Here is a 22,318-nt window from a genome sequence, read left to right as displayed (position 1 = left end):
GATTTCTCCCTGTGCATCTCTGCCTCTGCTCCCCCACTCTTTGCCTGCCACTGATTCGCATGCTTGAGATGACACTGTTTCTTTTGTCCTAGCCTACATGGATCAAAGCGGCCAGACGGCTGCCCTATGGGACGGGTGGGGAATCCCTGGTGCTGGAGTGGGGCTATGGGGTGCATACAGCTAATGCTGGCCTGCTGTGGGGGGATGAATTTCACCCTAGGTGACCATGTGTGCAGTGAAGAGCTGCAGTTCGGGGGCTCTGTGTCCAGCGCCAACCAGCCGAGCAGTTTCTGTCACAGGCTGCTCTCTGCACAGGTAAGGAGAGCGAAACTCGTTTTACGGGTACAAGATGGGAAGACAAGAACAACAACATCTTTTAATTCCATGATGGCAGCTTCACGTCCTGGCTCACTGAGGAAACAGCAGCCCCGAAGTGCCACCGTGTTCTTACCTGGAGCTCAACTCCGTAGCCCGTGTAGACTGTCACGTTATAGGTGCACTCCAGGAAGTTGGGCACAGGAAGTGGGGGATAGTCTGTCGAGTCAATGTAGCCTTCTGGGTCGTAGAAGCTCACGCTGCAGATAACTGGAGGCAAAGCCACATGCATTAATAATGAAGTGTGGGTAGCTTACCACTGGCTGAGGAACAAGCCTTGCGGGCAGTCCCACTTTGGGTTTTGGATGGGAAAAGAGCTAAGAAAAAATTTCGTTTCCCTCTTTTTTCTTTCTTTAAAAGAGATCTCTGACCAAAAAAGCCCAGACCATTCCTGCAGGTTCCCTTCTGCAGGCGAATTGCCAGCGACAGGGAAACAGAGAATGAGACAGTATCAAAGTCTATTCTGGACTCAGATTCCGGCAGTCACTCCTGTTTCATTTCTGCATACGAACAAACAGTGACCCTGTCTGAGGTGGTTCACTGCAGGCCATGACGCCGTGTTTCTTGCCAGAGAGACCGTGCCAACCATCCAAATGCTTCTGGAATGAGCACAGCACCCGCACCTTTCAAATGCACCTCACACCATGGCTCATTCAGACACCTGGTCCAAAGCCACTGGCGGTCAACGGAACGACTCCCAGCGAAGGGCTTTGGATCAGGCCCACAGACCTTAGCTTGCAAAGCTTTTTCTAATAGCCTACCTGGAAGTTTGGTTATTATTTGACTGGCAGTAGCTTGAACCTGAGGGAGGACAGCAGGCTAGTAACATCCTAACAGCAGTGAGGTGTGTGAGGAAGGTTCGGTACAGGTGCGCAATGAAGTGTCTCTGCCTGCCGCCCCTACGCAACACGACTCTCACTAGAGCCAGGGACTGTTCATTGTGGGGAAGGGCCTCAGAACAGCCCTGCTGATGGTGTGATGGGTGCACCCCCACACTGGCCCTGCAAGAGCTCAAGCGGGCCCAATCAGCCAATTAGGATGGAAAAGGGGAGAATTAAGGCTGGGAGGAAAGCCCTGGGGAAAGCTCACCTGTGCGGGGACAGGCAGGAAGTTGGCAGCAGAGGCGCTGCTGGGAGGTAGTCTGCAGTCACTCCCCAGGAGGAAGGAGAAGTGTTTGGGGGGCTATAGAGACAAGTAGCCCAGGGCTCCTCCCTGGGAGGGAGCTGTGAGTCTGGCAAATCCGGAGGAGTGGGGAGGGCCAGGAGGTGAGGAAGAGGCTCAGGGAAAGGCAGCAGGGTGCAGGAGGGAACCACACCTGGGCTGCTGTTTAGAGGGCCCTGAGCCAGAACCCGGAGTAGAGAACAGGCCTGGGTTCCCCTGCCAGCCACTGAGGGAGCGGCCCCTGCGGCAGTGAACGGGAAGACTGACAGAGACAGCGGGTGAGCAGGGACTTTGATACACATCCCCGGAAGGGGAAACCATGTACGTAGGGACCTGGCCGGAGAGCTGATCACAGAAGATGCTGCAGTTCCTGCAGCGAGATGAGGTGCAGATTCAGAGAGTAACTGCTGGCAGGGGTGTCAACCGACTGAGCAATTCCCCAGAGTGACAGGAGGTGGCGCTGTCCCTGCGCTGAGTTGACCCCCCCCATGACAGATGGAAAAATCTCTGGTTTTAGAAACAAACCTATTTCCCTGTGGGCTACCCCTGATATCACCATGTGGGTCCCTGCTGGCAGCCCATGGCCTCTGGCTCCTGGGCCCCTTTCACACAGCAGAGACGAGCGCTAACCCCAGGGAGCTGGAGCAACTCTGTTCGCTCTATGGATGGGGGTGGCGCATGCCAGGCGCTTCCTGGCGAGCAGAGACTTCCTCCTTGGCTTTAGCCTGGGTTATTCTAAACCCTCAGTTTCCTGCTCCACATTCACTAAGTTCTGCTGGTCCCACTAGAGCAGCCTTCCTGATCCCCAAGGACACCTTCAAGACTTGACCTTGGGTTACAATCTCTGTGTCTAGGCCATTGCATTGCTCGCTGGCTCCCTCTCCATCTCCTGCATTACACTCCAGGCTGCCTTTCGTACCAGAGCCAGGTGCAGCTTGCTCCTGTCAGTGGCCACGCCAACGGACTGGTGCAGATTTTTGACACCAGTAACGCGAAGGGGCAGCTCCAAAAGCGCATGCTGCATTTGCAGACACAGGACGTGTGTCCTCTCTCGCTTCACGGCCTGGCAACTCCACCCGCCTCTCCTGCGGCTCGGGGCTTGGGGGGCTGTGGCCGTGCAGAGAGTGGGGCTTACCTGGCGTGTGCTCGGTGGTGATGACTGTGGTGGTGATGATGGTGGAAGTGGTTGTTTCTTGACTTTCTTCAGAAGCAGATCCATTCACCTCGTTCTCTGCGCTGCTTGTCTTGTTAGCGCTGGGGCTGATGGGATCGCCTTCTACAGCAGCCGCAGCAGCCACAGGCTGCTTTACTGTCTCGGGGCTTTGGGAAGTGGGCTGGCGGATTAAAGGCCATAACGTAAAAGGAGATATCTGCAGTGGAGACTGACTGGTCATGCCACTGCGTCCTTTACTGCCACCCCACAATGGCAGCTCGGGGGCTGCTTGCTTGGCTTCCGTAGCCATAGTCATCCCATTCCCCAGTGCAGGAGGCTCTTCAGCAGAGGTGAAGGACCTGGGCCCTGACAGCTCTGGCTGAGAGGCAGCTCTCTGAAGCATTGATGGGGTAGTTTGGGGTCTCAGATGCTTCCTTGCTGTGTTTACTTGCTTTAGAGAAGGTGGCTTCTTCTTGGAGGAGAAAGTTTGTTTTGTGTGGGCTTCAGGGGCAGAAGCTGGCTCTTGTAGAACATCTCTGTGAGGCAACGGAGTCGTCTTCTCAGTCACAGAATCGAAGAAGTCTTCTCCTGACTGAACGAGGTTGTGAGCTGTGGTGTGGGGGGGCTCGCCCTTCTCTTTGCCAGTCGTGTTGTTTGGGAGTTCATCGGAGCCGAGTGGGTAGGAACTTGAAGGAGCATTCTTCCCCTCTGAGTTAATGTCTGCAAGAGAGGGAGGGGAAAGAGATGCATTGAAAATTCTGGGCATGAAATTAGGCACTGTACCTGACAGCATTAAATCAACCCCCGGGAGAACAGCAGCTGACTGAGCACACCACCGCTCTCACAAACATTCTGATCATGGCAGAGCGATAAGGACCCTGCACTGATGGACTGACACTGAGATTTTTGCCAAACTCGAAGAGCCTCATCTCACAGCTCAGTTCAGTGCTTCTCTTTGAGTCTATTTCGCTAAAAATGTGGTTCGAAAGGTTCTTTGCTCATGCTGAGTGTATTGCTGTAGCTCAATCTCTGTGAACTGCTACAATTTTACAATCCACATCAGCGAATATGTGTACTTGGAAGAGATTGATTCTGCTGTTTTTCCTTGCTATTGTCATGCATGTACTGTACTGCGTGCCCAATGGCAGACAGAAGCCGAACCAAGCTGATCTCCTACCTTCTGATCACATAAAACCACTGTTTCGTTTAGACAATGCAACCAGTACACTCTTGTGCTAAGAACATCAGAACAGCCAGACCAATGGCCGCAGTGGTCAGTGCCAGGTTCCCTAGAGGGAATGAACAGAACAGGTGAGCCATCCCCTCTCACCCATTCCTAGCTTCTGGCAAAAGTTATGCAAACGAAAAGACAGAAAAGATTAGACAAAGCTACATCCCCACAGTTTGGCTGTGGAGATGGGTCATAAATAAATCTCTATTTCAGACACTGTGTCTGATTCTGCTGCAATCCTCAGGGTAAAATGGCCTGTGGCAGAACAGCTACATAAAATGGAGGGTAAAGTAAAATCAAACAGGAAACCACGTCCCACGAAAGCTGTGATTGCTCGGGAAGGTACTTAATACGCTTCACTTGAGAAATGTAATGCAAACGCCGCTCCTATCTCACAAGCACATTTGGAGCCCAAATCCTCCAAACTTAAGGTTAACCACAGTACAGATGAGATCTTTTCTAGTGTTAGAACTGGGGAATGCGGCTGACTCCTTCACAACTGCAGACATCAGCCACATCGGATATGCAAGTGCTTGCGCTCCCTTGTTTGGCCCTCAAGTATCTACACGCTGCTCAGCAGTTACCAAAGTGCAGCTTCGACACTGGTCTCAAGGATACCGACAGACTGACTCACTCATCTCATGGTGTCACTGAGCTCCTTGCAGAGATTTTTCTTGTGCTTTCTAGCTCCCACCATGTCAACTGCAGTCACGTTTGATTGCACGGCACCCACAATATCACTGATCATTGGAAAAGCCAGGGTTTATGAGCATGAATCCTCGAAGGGTGAAATCCACCCCTGTGCTAAGAGCCAGCCAGAGGCCCATCTAGGTCCACAGAAGTCCTGCTTCCCCTTCTGACCGTCAGTGGAACGAGTGGTGCATAGAACTCAAGTGGGCTCTTTACAATTTCACACAGAGGTGAGCGTCAGTAAAGAAAGGATCTGTCAGACAAAGCTCAGGTCACAGTCAGATCTGCACTGCTGTAGAACACAAATAGGATTTTGTAAAGCATCAAGGATTTGAGTACACAAAACCTCCTCACCCACTATACTGCATCAGGCTAAACTGAGTCGTGATGGACAGAGGTGAGCATGGATGGATGTAAAGCTACTTCCAGGTTCATTTTTATAATCAGAATTAAAGTGAATGAAAAATGGTGTGAAATCAGCCATGCAAAGTTATCGCTGAAGTTCACCATGCCAAGCACAGGACTTGTATCACAGTGATAGCTGAGGGGAGGGGACAGAAGTGCCTTTTGCAGCACCCTGTTCCTGCAGCTTCCCAGGATCTGGGGTAAATTAGAGCCACCGAAGCTTTCAATAGAGTAATGGCAGATTTTGCCCAGATATAGATCTTCTTTTTATAAGGGTTAAATATATTCAAATCCATCACAACCAATGCCTCCTTGAAATTTAAAGGACAGTAAATTCCAAACAAATACAAGGAAATTCCACTTTATGCAATTTATAATCAACACATGCAATCTACGACTACTGGAGGTCAGTCAGAGGAAAACGGCCTGGATGAATTAGGCAATGGGGTATGGGATTTTATTACCATTTGACTAGACAGGGGTGAATAACAATTTCTCTGACACATTCAGTGTCTATTTCTGCTCACAGAATATCCCGGATCCAAATGTAGTTCCTTGCATTTGCATTATTCTAGATCAGACAGGAAAAATTTGTTGTTTGCACACCCTAACGCACTAGCAAAGCGCTGAGCAGTTGTTCACCGAGCTGTACTGGCTAGATAAGTCACACGGTATTGTTTCTGAGCCGCATTTGCCCAGAAGGGCTTGAATTTGCCTTCGCTGACTCTGAAACTCTGGTAAGATCAATTGAATGGGGGTAAACTGGTTGTTTCAGGGCCCACAAAGACATTTCCCTAACACTGCACAGCCAGGCCAAATGCACTGCGGGAGAGAGAGGTTCTTTTGACCTCCTGAGTGGTCTGATCTGCCCAGGCAGCTCCTGGGATTTAATGAAATTTCACAGAACAGCCCTCTGTCTGTGGCAAGTGGCTTGAAGCCCTAAATTACCCTGAACTTTTCATCCAAATTAAGATTAATGGCACTTAAAATAAAAGCACAATAGTTATTTTTACATCTGACTTTATCTCCTGCCCTTGAGTTTCCAGGAAATAATCCAGGATCAGAGTAAAAGGGAACAAAGGGACTCTCTGATGTGAAATCTGAAATGTAGGCACAGTTCAGGGTTATTAGGATAGGTGAGTACAACCTCTCTGGAATTAAACCATTATTTATAATAATCCATGATTTTAAGGCCTTTGAACTTCTTGCTTCTGACGTTTTAGCATTAGTTTTGCTACTAGAGAGTCTTTGAACTAGGCATAAGAAGTTACAAGCTCTGAACGCAATCAAAACAGCCCATTAGCAGTGTAGCTGGAATGTAGAAATGCAGCGAACAGGGACAGTAATTTAAGGGAAACACTGTAACAGGGTCTGCTGCCTCCAGAGCGCCCTTTCACAGACTCCACCTGCTTTTTCAGTGGTCAAAATACCCCATCCTTGGGGTCTGGGTTTATTCACCAAAAATAAACTCAAAGTCCCAAGTTAAAGTCCAAGAAGCCAGCGTTGCTCTTCCTGATTTCAGGTCTTGCTGCCTATAGAACTCTGCAGTCTCTCCCCTGCTTGCTAAGGGTCTCTCCTATCTTAGCAGGCTACTCCTAGCCCTTCCTAGCTTGAGTCTTAATTGTCCTAAATCCCAGGACTCTGCTGGAATCTGCTCACTCCTAGTAGGCTTGGCTTGGCCTTGCCTTTCCCTTCTCCTCACCCCTCATTGCAGTTTCCAGCTTCCCTCTATAGGGGGATCACCTGATCTCTCTCAGGTGTGCCTCTTTCAGGACTCAGGGTTGGCTACCCCCAGGCTCTCCGGCCCTTAGAGGGCAGGCCACCCTGTTACAAAGGTTACAGGACAAGTGCCAGAAATCTACCATGTACAATAGTTTTCACCTGTTCAGTGAGTACTGATATCCTGAGTGCATTGATGGGGACCCGAGCAGATAATCCTATAACAATCTAGACAGAGCAGGAGATCAGGCTTCCAGTGATGTTCAAGTGGCAATGAAAATCACTTGTATTTACAGTGCACTTTCCTGCCTCCATATCCCATCAGAGAAAATGGTGCTAATTTGCCATTACACTTTGGAAGATAGTGTTACCTTCAAGCAAGTAGAGAGATCCCTGCAGAGTTCCTAGCACCACTCCACAGAGAGAGCGTTTCATCATCTGTGCTGGCATCCCAAGTAATTTAAACTGAAAAGGGGCAGGAGTGAGTACAGATATTTAAATAAATATACCAACTTGCTTCTAGATTGCCCTTACATTGAGACAAAATCAGTTCCTTCTCCATTCCCTGGGGATACAGGAAAGTGCGAGAGTCAGCACAAGGCAGCAACATGCTGAAATGTGGGTTTTGTGTGTTTAATATACACATTCTTCAGGGGAGGGGACAGAATGCAGGCCTTGAGGATACAGGCTGATCTGATATTTGATTTTGCCTAGACTGAACTGGCCTTCACACCATATTTTAAAAAACCAAATATTTAGCACAGCAGTACTTTGATAGCTGTGTAAAAAGGACCTAGGGAAAGGCTAGGAACTTCTAACCAGGGACGGAGGGGGAAGCACGGGGGTGGCCGGTGCTGTCCAGCTGACCAAGCCTTTGGAGCACTAGGGTGTGCAGCCCACGCTGTAGGGGGCTCTCCCTGTGGCTGAGAAAAGAAGATGGGCATTGAGGAGAAGTTCACAAAACAGAACCCATTTATTGCTCTCCAACCTGAATCCCATATTTGTGTGAGTGTGATTATAACACAATGCCTCATTCCATACAGCAATCTGTACTACAGAAACCCTAAACACCGAGGAGAAAGGCCTGGTTAGTTACTGGTCATTGTCCGGTACTTGGCCAGCAGGCAGCAGAAGGAGGGGTGATGGACAGATGGGTGAAAGACTGGGCAGGCTAAAACACTGATCTGCCAGTCCTGGACTCTGCAGTGTAGCTGGTAATGATGGAGAAGGTGCAATGTTATTAATTAGAGAAGAAGAGGTGTAGGGAGTTTTGTCCTGTGTTTGCTTTAACGTCTCATCCATACTCACCCTGCATGGTGCCCGGGGGATTATTTATGTCTTTGGCTGGTGCACTAAAAACAGCTGACTCCATATTTGAAATAAGCAAAACTAAGACACACCCAGCGCCATATCCCCAGGCTAACCTCCAGCAACATCCATCCAAATGCGCCCTCCGGTGGGTCAGCCCATGGCTGTGGAGAATGGACCTCACCTGCCCTATGGCCACATAACTGCTGGGGTGAAACTATGCTCCCAGGGTGACAATCACCTCTGCACAAGGTTCACACACCACTCTGAACCCTCATAGGATTTAAGTGGAGCAGAAACTTTGTACAGTCTGCAGAGGCTGTTTCACCTTGGGTACACTCATCTAGCCAGTGGAATAGGAACAACTAGGGTAAAACTCGGGGCAGCGGGATGGAGACTGATGACTTTCATAGCTGATGGAATGTCAGATAACAGTTAAAACTCTGATACGTTTCAGAGCTGATGGTGAATCCAGCAATTAATGCAACAGCTCCTGAATTATACAATGGGGGATACGCGTCTTTATCCAGGGCCTGATCTCTATATACAGCCTCCTCAGACACAGTCTCCCACCTGCCACGTACACCAGCCCACAGTGACCAAGTGCTCAGCTAGTTAATCTTCCCATACACCATCTGATCAACAGATGGAGCAGCAGGGGATGTCAGACACTTAGCTTCCCAGCCCGAGAGAGACAGGTTCCTAGGGAAACTGGGGGCGAGTGGACTTGGACTTGAATGCCTAGTTAGCAGCATTCTGTGTTCCTAGATATGTTCATTTGAACAGGCTCTTGAAGCGCTAAACTCCCTCAACTCCCCTTGGGCAGCACTCAGCACCTTGCAGGATCGAACCCTCAGGCCTTGATGCTGCCAAGACTTAGTGCAGAACATTAAGACCTGCCTCTGAGTAGTTCTATGGACTTCAGTTGCACTGTTCACTACAAAAGGGTTTTTTTCTCTCCTGCTGGTAATAGCTCACCTTACCTGTAAAAAGAAAAGGAGTACTTGTGGCACCTTAGAGACTAACCAATTTATTTGAGCATAAGCTTTCGTGAGCTACAGCTCACTGCATCGGATGCATTCATCTTACCTGATCACTCTCTTTACAGTGTGTACGGTAACACCCATTGTTTCATGTTCTCTGTGTTTATACAATCTCCCCCCTGTATTTTCCACTGCATGCATCCGATGAAGTGAGCTGTAGCTCACGAAAGCTTATGCTCAGATAAATGTGTTAGTCTCTAAGGTGCCACAAGTCCTCCTTTTCTTTTTGCGGATACAGACTAACACGGCTGCTACTCTGAAACCTGTTCACCCTGTGTCATGTTAACCACGTCTGCAAGTTATTGCACGACTGGGGTCTTAGCTTGGTCTCTAACTTAGGGCAGGCAGAATTAAATTTTTTTCTAATTTCGATGATTAATATTGATTGTTATTTAAGAATATTTTTGATTTTTAACTATTTTTATTTTTACAGATGCTGGAAATTAAGGAGGGGGGTAGGTTTGGGTCTGGGTTTAGGGCAGCGCTGGCAGTGGGGTTGCAGAGGGCTCCGAACACTGATAGCGGGGCGGTACGGGTCCTCTGCCCCAGACGCTGGGGTGCAAGGTGCACAGAAGGCTATGGTCCTGGCCCAGTGAAGCAGAGACCCCCCAGCCAGGACTGCAAGAAGGATGAGCCCCACTGGCTGTGTGGTGCTGCTGAACAGGTCTTGCCTGAGAAGGGCTCACACACTCCTGGATGATGAGTGGGACCCTGACTGAGGGGCTGCAGAGGACTCCCTGCAGTGACACCTGATTTGCTCCAGTATGCGGGGGGAGGCTGCTTTCCCTCTGACTGTTACTGATCAATGTGTCTTCTTATTGATTTCACTGTGGCAGCTGAAATTGACGTTTACCGATATCTGTTGCTTTAAATCAAAAGCTGCCAACCCTGTTCTGATTGACAGCAGTTTTAGGTTTCTATTACTGTGAAAGGTACGAGACGGCTGATAACTGCAGGAGTGTTTGCTGGAGATGTGTCACCTTCTTTTCTTTCCATCTATTACCAGGGATTTGAAATATAACATCGTTGTTTTTGTTTCCAAAGGCTTGGAGTGAGCAAAATCACGGACGACAGGAAATGAAATGTAATTCTTCGTGACTTGTTCGGTTTTCATACTGAAGAGCATGCATGTAATTATGACTATTTGTGGTCCTTAAAGACCCCCTGGCACGTTTGAAAGACCCGGGGAGCTATCTGTGGTGTCTTGGCCAGGTTTCAGCTGCCTTAAAGATTTTCTGTTGACCTAGATTCCCTCTGCATTGTGTTAGTGGACCCAGTGCTGTTTTTGGGGGGTTTTTGCTATACAGAGTTGTTGATAATCAGTGAGCGAAGTTTGTAAAGCAATTTGTGACCTATTTCAATGAGAGGTGCCATCGAAACACAAGAGCATTAAGGGCTCTAAGGGTGCATCCACACAAGGCTTTTACAACATGGCACTGTGGTAAATGCCTAGTGTGGACAAGGCTGCCCCTGATACTACATGAAAACTGCAGACTGCCCCGTCTTCATGAGGACTTTCCCGTGTGTTCACTAATGTGGTAAAACCCACCTTTTTGTCTTAGTGAAGACATGGCCTGTATTTCTCCTCTGCCCCCAGGCTGTACTGCTGCAGGCGAGATCAGTGGAGGTTCCCAAGAGAGACACCCCCCGCCTCCAAACACAGTGTAAGAGCTAGGGGGCTTCAGGCAGCACATTGGCTGCAAGGGCCGCTCTTTCTAACTCTCCTGACCCTGACGCAGCCCCGATCTGTTGCATGCTGGAGGAGCTCAACTGTTTGAGCAGGCATTTGGGGAGGGCCGAGGCAGCTGGCGTGGGATTTCTGTTTCTGCTGGGTGGGAGATTCGGACCCATGTGCTGCCATCTGGAAGTCATTGCATGGGGGGCAGAGAAACATGCTTTCTGTACTGTGGCTTTTGATCAAGGACAGGGTGTCTGTAGTGTCGGAGGGATGCACTTTTATGCTGTATTTAAATCCAAAGACATAGAATACTTGTTCTGGTACATCATGTTCTCACTCACTAACAAGTTATCCTGCTGCGCATGCCGACTTTGGTGGGATATTCTTTAGGATTCTTCTGGATCTGGTTAAATCTCCACTGCTCCTGGCCTCTCTTCTCTGCCCATCATCTCAGTGGAGGCACGAGTCTCCTCTGCATATATTTAACAATCTGATTAAGTGAGGATGGCAGCAGCTCCCCCCGTCAGCACTTTAAGCTCCTCTCTCTCCTCTCATCCAAGGTGGGAGAGTGACTGATTGCACAGCAGTGGCGTGGGAGAGCTACACAACAAGCCTTATTGGTATACTGGAAAATCAACCCTTGTGTGGGGTGAGTCACTCATGAGCAACCCCGAAAAGGTCCCAAGTAAATAACAGGCTGACAGCTCCGGAAGGAAAACACCAGCTCTGCAGTTTGGCCAGATGAACAGACGTGGTTCCGGAATGGATTCAGACGCATTCCCAGATTTCATAGCGTCACATATTATTGAACCATTTGCCTTGCCGTGAAATTGGCCTGGAATCTTTTTGCCAATTCAGAGGGACCCGCCTATCAAGACAATCCACCAGACTGGGGGATGTTATGGGTGGAGGAGAACTGTCAATTCACATCTGTTTGAATATCAGCTAGCTTGGTGCTTACAGCCCATGGTCGTGACCTCCTAAGGCTGACACAGTCAGATAGACAGAAGTAGAGGAACCGTGGAGCAGCGATCACGTGAGGACTGTGTCTTCTACACTGTACAGAGGACAGAGAATATGATGACGTTTTCTCAGGGCGTGAGAGAACGGGGAGATCATTTTCAAGTGCTGGTCTCTTTAAGGCCAATTTTATAGCAGAGAAGGACTGGAGCCAATGTCACCCACATCTGCCAGGCGGAGAACTGCAGTGGCTAGACGGCCCTCGGAAGTAACCTAATGGTTTCAGAGGAGAGTCTCTGCAGTTACAGCAGGTTGATTAACACAAGTGCATCTGTGGGCACAAGGAAGCTGGGAGGCCATGTCCTGTGAGGTAGCTAAGGGAGAGCCGGTGGATAACAACTCCCTATGGGGAGGAGAGGGGTGAGGCAGCCCATTACTTGGCAGGGGAGGAATGAACAGACAGGGACAGACAGGAAAGGAAAGGATGACACTGACTGTATAAATCACATCCTTCCGAATGGTCCCAGAGGGGTTGGAGCTGCTGTAGGGCTAACGCAAAAGCTCTGAGGAAGGGGCTGGATGAGAAGCTGGGTGCTCCATGCTAACAGCTGTGCTCTTCCTTCCGTTTTCCCCAGCTTGCTGTCCGTTCTGTTCCCCTGGATGCTGGTTGCGATCACTTCCAAGGTTAGCCCTGTGGATTTCTACACGGAACTAAAGATGCTGCCTGCACAATCAAAATTGGCAGAAGACAAAGGCAAGAAATTGGCAGGGTCTGATGGTATCAACAGCCCGAGAAAACCAGCTGAAAGGCTTTCTAACTAGCTGGGTAGCGCAGTGGCCAGAAATGTGTGACAACTGTTAGCCTATGATGATGATAAATAACAACAACATCAGGAGCATGGATAAAAGATTGCAAAAACCTCATGACAAGATTCCATATCAAGGTCATGCTCCCCTGGGGAGACCGAGCTCGGAGACACTCATGTGTTCTGACCTCTTCCATAGCATGGGCCAGAGACTTCACCCAGGGATTCCTGCCAGTATTGAGCTATTCCATATCTTCTGGAAAGACATCCACTCTCGATTTAAACACCCCAAGTGCTGGAGAACCCTCCCCACACCCCTCGGTGAGTTGATCCATTAGTTAACTACCCCTCACTGTTAGAAATTTGCACCTTATTTCCAGGATAAATTTTTAAGCAGCTTCAGCTTCCAACCACTGGCTCTTGCTCTGCCTTTGTCTGCTAGGTTAGAGACCCCTCCATTCTGAGAAATCTTCTCCCCACGTAGGTGCTTATGGACTGCGATCAAATCACCTCTAAACTTTCTCTAGGATAAACTACACACATGGAGCTTTGTTAGCCTCTCACTGTAAGGCAGTTTTTCCCAACTGTGACTCGTTCTCATGGCTCTCTTTTGAACTTTTTAGTTTGCCAACATCTGTTTCCCTGCTTATACACTGTATTAGCCCTCTTAGCCACCACATCTGACTGGGAGCTCATGATTGGTCGATTTCCACAGGACCCTAAAGTCCTTTTCAGAGTCACTGCATTCCAGGATACAGTCCTGTGTCATGTGAGTGTGACTGGTTACATTCACGGCACACATGCAGAGATATTAAATAAAAAACATAAATACTCTTGCTGGAAGGTTGCAGTGTCACACTAGTTCTAAAAATTCAGAGCCACAACATATAAAATGCCAGAAACAGAGAGTGAGAAAACAGGCTGCTCCCTAAGGCAATGGGGCACAACTCACCCCATCTTGCTGTAAGCTGGGTCTTTCCAGATTGGCCCTGCTCTGCCCCACAGCCCCCTAGCCTGCAAGCAGGACCACTAAGAACCAAGAAAAGGGAACTCAGGTGGTTTCAAGGCACATGACTGTTTACATCCAAGGCCTAAACTTAACCATTGATCTCACTGTCATACATGATTTTAAGCATCATGCAAATTTAGGCTGTAGACAACAAAAAGGCAATTTTGGCTCCATGAAATTTTCTGCCATGCATTTTGTACACACTTCTATAAAACTGCAGGTGCTCTGGATCTACCCACTGGGAGCAGAAGGGAGACTTTGCTGTTTGCTCTGTAAAGGCTGCTTTATCGCATTACTCTTAAGCACTAAATCATAATCTATCTTGCTGTTTATGCAATTAGTTGCAATGAGAATTGGACAGATCATCAGAATCCAGGCAAATGTTGACAAGATTGGCAGCCCAGCTTTTAGGCAGTGTAGTTAAGGATTTATTTGGCATTAAAGACCAGGACTACAATTAAACTTCTTCCCCTCCAAAGTCCTGCCGGAGTGTATTTGCATGCTGAGATGTAGAATGTGCTTCACTGAATTTTTTTTGAACAAGGACAAGCCCTGACATCAAGAGAAGTTTTGGAGAAACTGAACTTTAAAATGCCCCTCTGTGATGCCCACAGAACAATCAACAATGGCTAAGATGCTGGTGTGCTGTGAGTGCTGTTACACTGCTCAGGATCTTCTTGCTGTTATTTCTGCTCCCCCTCTCTATTTGTCATATCCATCTGTTGTCTCCCATTGGATGTGTAGGACCTGATCCTGGAAAGAGTCATGCATGTGCTTAGATTTCTGCAAGCAAATGGCCCCATTTGGAGATTAACTGCATGTGTAAAGTTAAGCCGGTGCACAATGGTTTGCAGGCTCAGGGCCTTGGACTGGAAGAGGCAGTGGACATCCCTTAAGCTCTGCCAGAGTTCAAATGACAATGACATTAGCGCTGGGAAGTAGGCTTAGCTGACATGCTCGGGGAAACAGGGTCCGGAGCCACCCAGCACTAGGGACAGATGGAAGAGTTCCCTTCTAGCCAAGGCTTTTGGGGTTCAAGGTAGTCGTTGCTCTCTGACTCACATTTTATTAAGCTGGAGATAGGGGAGCCATGCTTCAAGCAATCACTCAGTTAAAAATGTGTTACCATGCACATAATAACCACCCAACAGCAAGAATATCACTGGAAAAGAAGGTGTGAAAAGGCAAAGCAGATGGCAGGTGCCTCCTGGCTCATAGAGACAAGGGCTGAATATCCCACTGCACAGGGGAAATAAAGGGCTTGCACTCCTTACTCATCTGAGTCCTCTGGGAAGTCTCAGCAGAACCAGAGACCGTACGACACAAAGGCAAGGCCCAGGTGACCGAGCCAGAGGAGAGAGTTACATGCAACTGCCTTTCTGAAACTGAACAGGCTCTTAGGAATGTAATAAATCTTTGTCAGTTAAAACTTCTTTACCTCCAATATTTATTGCAGTAAATGTCTTTCATGTACTCAGGACAAACTTCGGTTCTGCTATATTTTGACCTGATCTTTCAGTAAGAAAACTACAATCTGGGCTGGCACTGCGGTGAGATTGTTGCTGTTTGTTTTCTTTGCAACGTATTTGAATAGCTAATGTGAAAAAATGAATTTATTCCAGCTTTAGATGAGATTAATCTAAACAGAGATTTTTCTCATTTACATTCAAGCTGCAGAGAATGTTAAATTGCTTTTCCTGAGCCACATAGCTGCTGTTCCCTTGGGCTGAGCAAACGCACTGGCTCTATTCAAGAGTAACTTGAGGCAGCTCCGATGCTAAGAACAATTGTGGTACATACCTCTCTGCGGCATTAACTGAGTAACTATGTGAACTGAGAGCTGAATTTCTCATCTAAAGATCTGTCTCTAAGTATTTCTGATGTTCCCACCACAGTCGGGCCATAGGTTCATAGAATCATAGAAGATCAGGGTTGGAAGGGACCTCAGGAGGTCATCTAGTCCAACCCCCTGCTCAAAGCAGGACCAATCCCCAAGGTTCTGCTTTCCTTACTTATACTGAGCAGTGCCTTACTCTAAGAGGAGTCAAACTGAAATCAGAATACGGTACCACTCAGTGTGAGTAAGGCAGGAGCGTTGTGCATCGGGGTGAGATCAAGTTGCAGGATGACACCTTTGTTGAGTTGTGTCATGTTAGAGCAGTGACACATTTGCTGTCCATTCAAGTCACTTTGTGAAGATTGAAAACCCACTGCTCTTATTGCCTTTTCATATGGGAAAAAAATGGAAAAGTTTTGAAATTGTTGAAATGTTTCATCTTTCAGTTGAAATGACTTTCCCTTCACAATCTAAGTTAATTTTAGGTGTTTTGTTTTTTTAAGGGTTGAAATGGAAATGCTTTGGCTGACTCGATCTTCACAAAGAGGTTTCAACTTTTGCCCCGATTTGGGATGGGACAAATCTTGAATTCTCACAGGATGGGACAACCATTTCCTCGCCAGCTCTATGCAGAGCAGCCAAATTCTGGGACTGCTGACCAGGACAGGTCACTGAAGTGCCAACTAGCAGCAGACTAAACAGCCAGTCCCTATACTGTGGAGAGGTCATTGGGGTCAAATTAGCATCACATGTTAGTTTTCCATGACGTTTCAAGATGAATCCCTGAATTAGCTACGGTTCAGTAAATTCGTTAACCAATTCCCTTAGCACATTTCACACACGTCATCTGGATGCAGTAATTTGCGTCAATCTCCATTTTCCAAATGTTCTTTCCTGCTTCTTCACAGCAGGGTCACCATCGCCTCCTGGCTGCTCTGGACTTGTTTCTTGTTGAGACACATTAGGAAAAAGTGGCTCAGTAGCTCAGCTCGTGGATTTATCACTGATTTTAATCTCACACTCGTTTTATTAATGGCTCTACTTGCTCTTTAAGGCCCCTCTTACAGGGCCAAATCCGGGACCCATTGATGTCACTGGGAATTTTGCCTTTGACTTGAATGGAATGAGGATTCAGCCCCTTTCCCTCCAACAGCTGCTCTTCAGTCTGAGTTGCAAAATTTCACTGGCTCTTTGCCTGCTAACTTGTTTCCTCCTCCGTTCCCAGGACAGGTTCGTGGCAGTCTCACTCCCACTCAACCTGCCAATGACTAGGCACCTGCTTATTTGATCTATTTTAAAGTTCTACACGGGTTTCTCCTTTAGGGAACAAAATAAAAATAAGAGACAGTAACGTCCAGGGAGGAAGAAAAGACCTGCTACCCCGTTACCTCTGTATTTGTTGTTCATTAGGGATGGCTAGGAAATTAGTATAGAGAATCTAGCATTTAAATGTAGTATATTAAAAAGGAACGTCCCAAGGTTATTTGTATTGTAATGTATACCTCAATTTTTAAAATGGTTGTTGCTATTAAACTACATTTTATGCTTCCAGAAAGTTGACTAGTTTCCCATTAGATCCTCCATGAGGATGCATTGAAACGCTTCTTTTCTTAACAAAACATGAAATGAAACACACAGTATTGTGACTCTGTAATGAGATATTTAAAATGCCTTAATGTCTAAAGGGCAAATGGTTACCTCAGTGAAATGCAAATTGCCCAGGTCTGGGCTGGGAGATACAGGCTCAGTACTAACTCCGGCTGCTATGATCAACAAGGGAATTTTCTACCATTTAAAAAGTGATTAATGATCTGAGCTCAGAACAGAATCAACCACCCAGCAAACTGGTGCCCTGATACGGCAAGCCCACAAAGTCATGCCAGAAGCACTGAGCAATGGTCACGCTGCTGTTTCTGACATGTTGCCAGGAAAGCAATTTCCACATCCCTCTGTGGACTTCTTGTCCTGCCTCGATGACAGTGCATCAGGGCAAGTTCTGCATCCCCTCTGTACTAGAGAGATCTCAGGTGTAGGGGGCAGCAAAGAATGGAAGCCAGAAATTCTTGAGTTCTATGCCAGCTCTGTCACTGCCAAGTTATGTGCCCATAAACATGCCTCTCTGCCTCAGTTTCCCTATCTGTGAAAAAGGATAGCAAGGCTTCCCTCAGAGGTGCACGGTAGTTAATTAGCCAGTGTGTGCATAGAGCTTTCAGCACACAAAGTGCGATCGAAGATTATTGCTTTATGTATTATTTGTAGTGCATAGAGGACCCACTGAACTGGGCATTATACTAACATATCTATGATTCCATGATACTATATAGTAGGAGACAGTCCCTACCCCAGAAAGCTCTCAAAGAGCGTGAGGGGGTGGGGAGGAACCCAAGCTAAAGGCAGGACAGCGATGGTTTTTTATTGGATGGCAGTAACCTGGGAGGACTGTGCGTGTGCACCCCTAGGGCTGAAGCAGTACTGATGTAGTGTCTAGGCCTTTTGCCGGGTCTCTGCACAGAAATGCATTTCACCCTGCATGCATCTGATCTGTACACTGAGTAGGGCATTTAAAAATAAATAAAAAACAAGGCTAAACCAAATGCAGCCGATTCTTCATTGCAAAAAGATTTTCACAGATTTCAATAGTGGTGTCAGGATAATGACGGCTTTCAAAGACATTTTTTCCGAGTACTCTGAATCCAAGCACCAATTCTGTCATCTCCGAGCTGCATGGGGCAGTGGCTGGCTGTTGCTGACAAACCTAAATACGCCTGGATCTGGGGTTTGAAATTTCAAGACTGCACATGGAACATTTCATCAAGGAGGTAAAACGGGAGCTGGGGGATTTTCACAGCTTGCGTTTGTCAATTAAAAATTCTGAAAGGCTCCCCTGTGTCCTCCGAGAATGGCCATACAGCGCACCGGGCTAGCACCCGTGGAGCACTACATTCACCATGAATTATTTATACCCCGTTTTGGAGATATACTTCGAATTGTACTGGTAAAAATATTACTACATGGGGCTGCAGTGTTAGCAGAGCTGGAGAATTGCTTGGGGACATATTTATAGCCAGACCCCAGAGTATCTGAGATCACTTTGATGGCATGCCACTGACAGCACATAACCGCTCTGCTCTGCGGAGAGATTGACTTTCTTGTGCTGGGCAGTAAGGAATCTTTCCAGGCACTTGGCTGTTAACAGTGGGGATGAGTGAGCAATGGACGACAGGGATAACTGGGCGAGGTTCTCTCTAGCCTGTGCTCTGCAGGAGGTCAGACGAGGTGATCTGATGGTAACATCTCTCAGTCTATGTCTACACCGGCCCAGGTAGAGGGATCGCACTGAGGGCTGGGGCTCAAGTACTGACCCCGGGAGCTGGGGCTCTGAAGTGCGCTGGGTCAGGGTGAGCACACACTGGCCCTTGCTTTGTTGTCATATGGCTGAGAGTTTGTCTGAAAAAGACTTTTCAAAAATTGGGCTTGTGCCCTTTGCAGCTTCTCTCTGCAGACCTGACAGAGTCTTTAGGAGTATGCGGGGGCAGCGGGGATATAAGTTACCTTCCTGCTCGTTTTTATCCTCCTCAGGAATGTCACCGCTGCTCTGGTCTACTTTTGCTGGAGTTCTCACCCCTTAACCGAAGAGATGCGGAGGGGGAATCTTTAACAAAACTGTCCCCCTCCAAACTGTTAATTGGTTGTTGAGATTGAAGTCATAGGAATGAAAACGGACTTTGGAACGGTCTGAGGGGCAGTTCTGTCCCCTCTGCCACTGCTGTGACCTCACTATTGGCTCTTGTGATGTCACCATGTCACTACTCACCTGTCACCTGGGGCAGGAACAACCTGGGCTTTGCGGTTTGAAAAAAAAAGGGAGACACAGAAAAAAATCTCTTTTAAAAAAATCCTAGGAACATAAAAACACAGGAAGTGCCAGACTGGATCAGAGCCCGGGTCTGTCTAGCCCAGTGTCCGGTCTCAGACAGTGGCCAGTGCCAGGTGCTTTAGAGGCAGGTGTAAGAACCTCCTGGTCAGCTGAGATTGGATCATCTCCCCCGCATAGGTCTCATCCTGGTCTCTGACCTCCAGTCTTGAGGATTTTTCTTAGCATTAGCTGTTTTGCTTTGGTTTACCCTGATGCTGATAAGCACCTTTATCAGGAGTTTGGCAACTGGTATCAAAATGCATCAGGAGACCAAGCTGTGGCCCAGTAATTCCCAGAGACCCCAAACCAGAACGGGGGACCCCAACCCTGAACTGGATGTAGTCCTAATCCGTGGACATGAAAACTGAGCTTGGTCCCAGACACTGAGCTGTAGCCATCGAGGGATACAAGGGTTTAGTTCATTTGCGGAACACATTCAACAAGGCATGTGTGTTGCTGTGCAGATTTGTGTTTATCACAGGGAAACACAGAGAGCCCGCTGCAAGGATCCGTGTCACCCAGTGAGCCAGTTACTCCTTAGGGAACTCCGAGATGTCTTTATAATCAGTAGCAGTAATGGCCTTTGATTTGTAATGAGCAAAATCACAACAGGGAACTTTTCAAGGCTGAGTGGGGTTTTGGGGAGATGTGTTAGTGGCTGGGAAGAAAATACAAAGCGCAGAAGAGAATGGCATGAAGGTGGAAGTAAACAAATTATTAAAAGCCACTTACATTTTAATGGAGCAAGGCTGGATTAGACAGCAAGTCCAGCGTCCTGTGTCTGGCGGTGGAAGGAGCCTGGCAGCAGGCAGTTGTTGAACCACCTGCCACGGGGCCTGCACCTGGAACAAATCAGGGCACTCTATGTCCCTAAGCGTCTACCAGTGACAGGTTGGAATGTCCTTCTGTCAGCAAGGTGAACTGATGTAGATAAAATCCTGCCCAGACCTCTGCCTAATGTTAGAACCAAATCTCAGCCTTGCTTGGGGTTCGCTGACATGCCCAGACCTCTGCCTAATGTTAGAACCAAATCTCAGCCTTGCTTGGGGTTCGCTGACATTTTCTCTCTCCCAAAGCGCCGCGAGTTCCATCGTTCCAACAGGAAGCAGAAGAAGGACACAAATGACACAACCAAATAGGTGTGAAGGCACCTCCAGCTCAGACACAGCTGGAAAATCCTCTCTCGTCTCTCTGAGAGATCCCAGAGCCAGCTCTGTTCCTTGTCCGCTAATGAAAGGAAGAGTAACGCCGAGGCCCGTTGTCCAGGCAAACAGCGTCTGCAGTGGGTTATCTGACAGATGATGAGATACCAGGGATCCTGGTTTTATGATCACACTATGTTTCAGAAGATTTTCCCATCACAGGCTGGGCAATTTTAGCATCAAGACATATTTTGGTGCAAACAACGCCGGTTAAGGAATAAGTGAAAAATAAAGTCTACACTAGAGCCTGGCAGATCAGAGATCAAAGTTAACCTCAATTTGCCAAAGTCACACTGTACAAACAATGAATGTGCACAGTAGAAAGCAATGTGCAGCGCTAATTTCAACGGACTGAAAAGCTCACTAGCAATGTACATTGTTACTCGCGCGCCCATCCAGCCACACTTCCTGGGTGATTGGATTTTTAGCTTGACAGTGCACTAACAATGCAAGGGAAAGACATTCACAGAGGACTTGGCAGTGAAGCAGTATCCTTCAGAAGAGCATGTCCCCGATTGATTGAGGACAAAGGGGATTCAGACAGGATTTTGTTTCTTGCAAGCATTCTTAGGGGCTCATTGAGGCCTCAGGCCTGCACAATTGTGGGGGTTCCAAGGTCCAGCCCATGTAGGAGGCACTTGTAGAACTGGGTACCTGTTAGCTATTGAACGTGTTCGAATTTTGTCCCTGTATTCTCAGACTAGACAGGGGAGAGGAATAACCTTGCTCAGTAACATAACAAGCCAAGATGGGCCATGCTAGGTGTGAAAGGCTCCTTGCAGAATTATGCTAGAGGCACATGTAAAGTGTTCGGCAATCATGAAGCAAAGACATGACTCAGTCTCACCCTCTCCTTAAATCTCTGAGCAATTTTTAGAGGTCTATCATGAGGGGGATGGTAAAAATCACTCATAGGGCAAAGTTGTCTTTCCAGTGAAGAAAGGGACATTCTCCCCAAAGAGAAGAGCCAGATAGATCAGCCAGTATGTTTATGCCAGAATGTGCCAGGCAGAGCTGTTTTCATCACATTCTCTCCAGCACAGGGCACTCTCCCAAAGCCCTGTGTGCTGAAGATGTAAAGTATGTAGATGTAAAGTATCCGGTGTCAAATCAGAAATGACACGAAAGATGTTGGAACAGCAAGGTACAGTAAAGACAAAAGCAGCTGAGCCCATCAAATATCACCCTAGAGTGTAGCAAACCTAGGGACACGAGAGCTTGTTACTATACTGCACCCCGTACCCACGAGTGCTTTGTGGTGACAGCAGAAGACTCGGGATCTCTTGCTCCAAAAGCACCCTGCTCCTACCATTTGTGCTCCTTACCTGTTAGCACTATAAGACTCAGGACACATGACCGAGCAGTTCTGAGTCCATCCAAAGGAGGGCTGTGATGAGATCAATGCAGTATCCACATAATTAAAATATCTGTATCCTATTCCACTAAGCTACATTTCTGCAAGGTCTCATTTCATTATTTCAGGTTTCAGAGTAGCAGCCGTGTTAGTCTGTATCCGCAAAAAGAACAGGAGGACTTGTGGCACCTTGGAGACTAACCAATTTATTTGAGCACAAGCTTTCGTGAGCTACAGCTCCATTTCAAGTCCTCCATTTCATTATTTGTTTACAGGGATTATCTAGATACATTTCATAGGGTCAAATGTGTTGCACTGGTTGTTTGTCCCATCAGCAGATGGAAAAGCATATGTGTCACTCAGTCTGTTTTGGAGAGTGATTAGCCATTAACCCAGCACTGGATCATTCTCTGACCCCTTTGCCAGGGAGACCAGGTGTGCAAGGGAATGTCTTTATTTATTGGAGCAACT

General features: G+C 47.6%; 1 protein-coding gene across 2 annotated transcripts in view; it reads right to left on the bottom strand.

The window, feature by feature from the left end:
* SEZ6L (seizure related 6 homolog like) overlaps positions 1–22,318 on the bottom strand; it is a 149,665-nt gene that overhangs the window by 56,215 nt on the left and 71,132 nt on the right. For both annotated transcript variants that reach the window (XM_073312323.1, XM_073312324.1), the window contains exons 2-3: positions 2,672–3,409; positions 452–585 (exon numbers count right to left, since the gene is read on the bottom strand). In XM_073312323.1, coding sequence (XP_073168424.1) covers positions 452–585; positions 2,672–3,409 — 872 coding nt within the window. The remainder of the gene's footprint in view (positions 1–451; positions 586–2,671; positions 3,410–22,318) is intronic.

Source organism: Lepidochelys kempii, chromosome 15 (genome assembly GCF_965140265.1).
Source record: "Lepidochelys kempii isolate rLepKem1 chromosome 15, rLepKem1.hap2, whole genome shotgun sequence".
Classification (NCBI taxonomy): Eukaryota; Metazoa; Chordata; order Testudines; family Cheloniidae; genus Lepidochelys; species Lepidochelys kempii.
The sequence above is the reverse complement of the archived record's forward strand: the minus strand, read 5'-3'. Positions and strand labels throughout refer to the sequence as shown.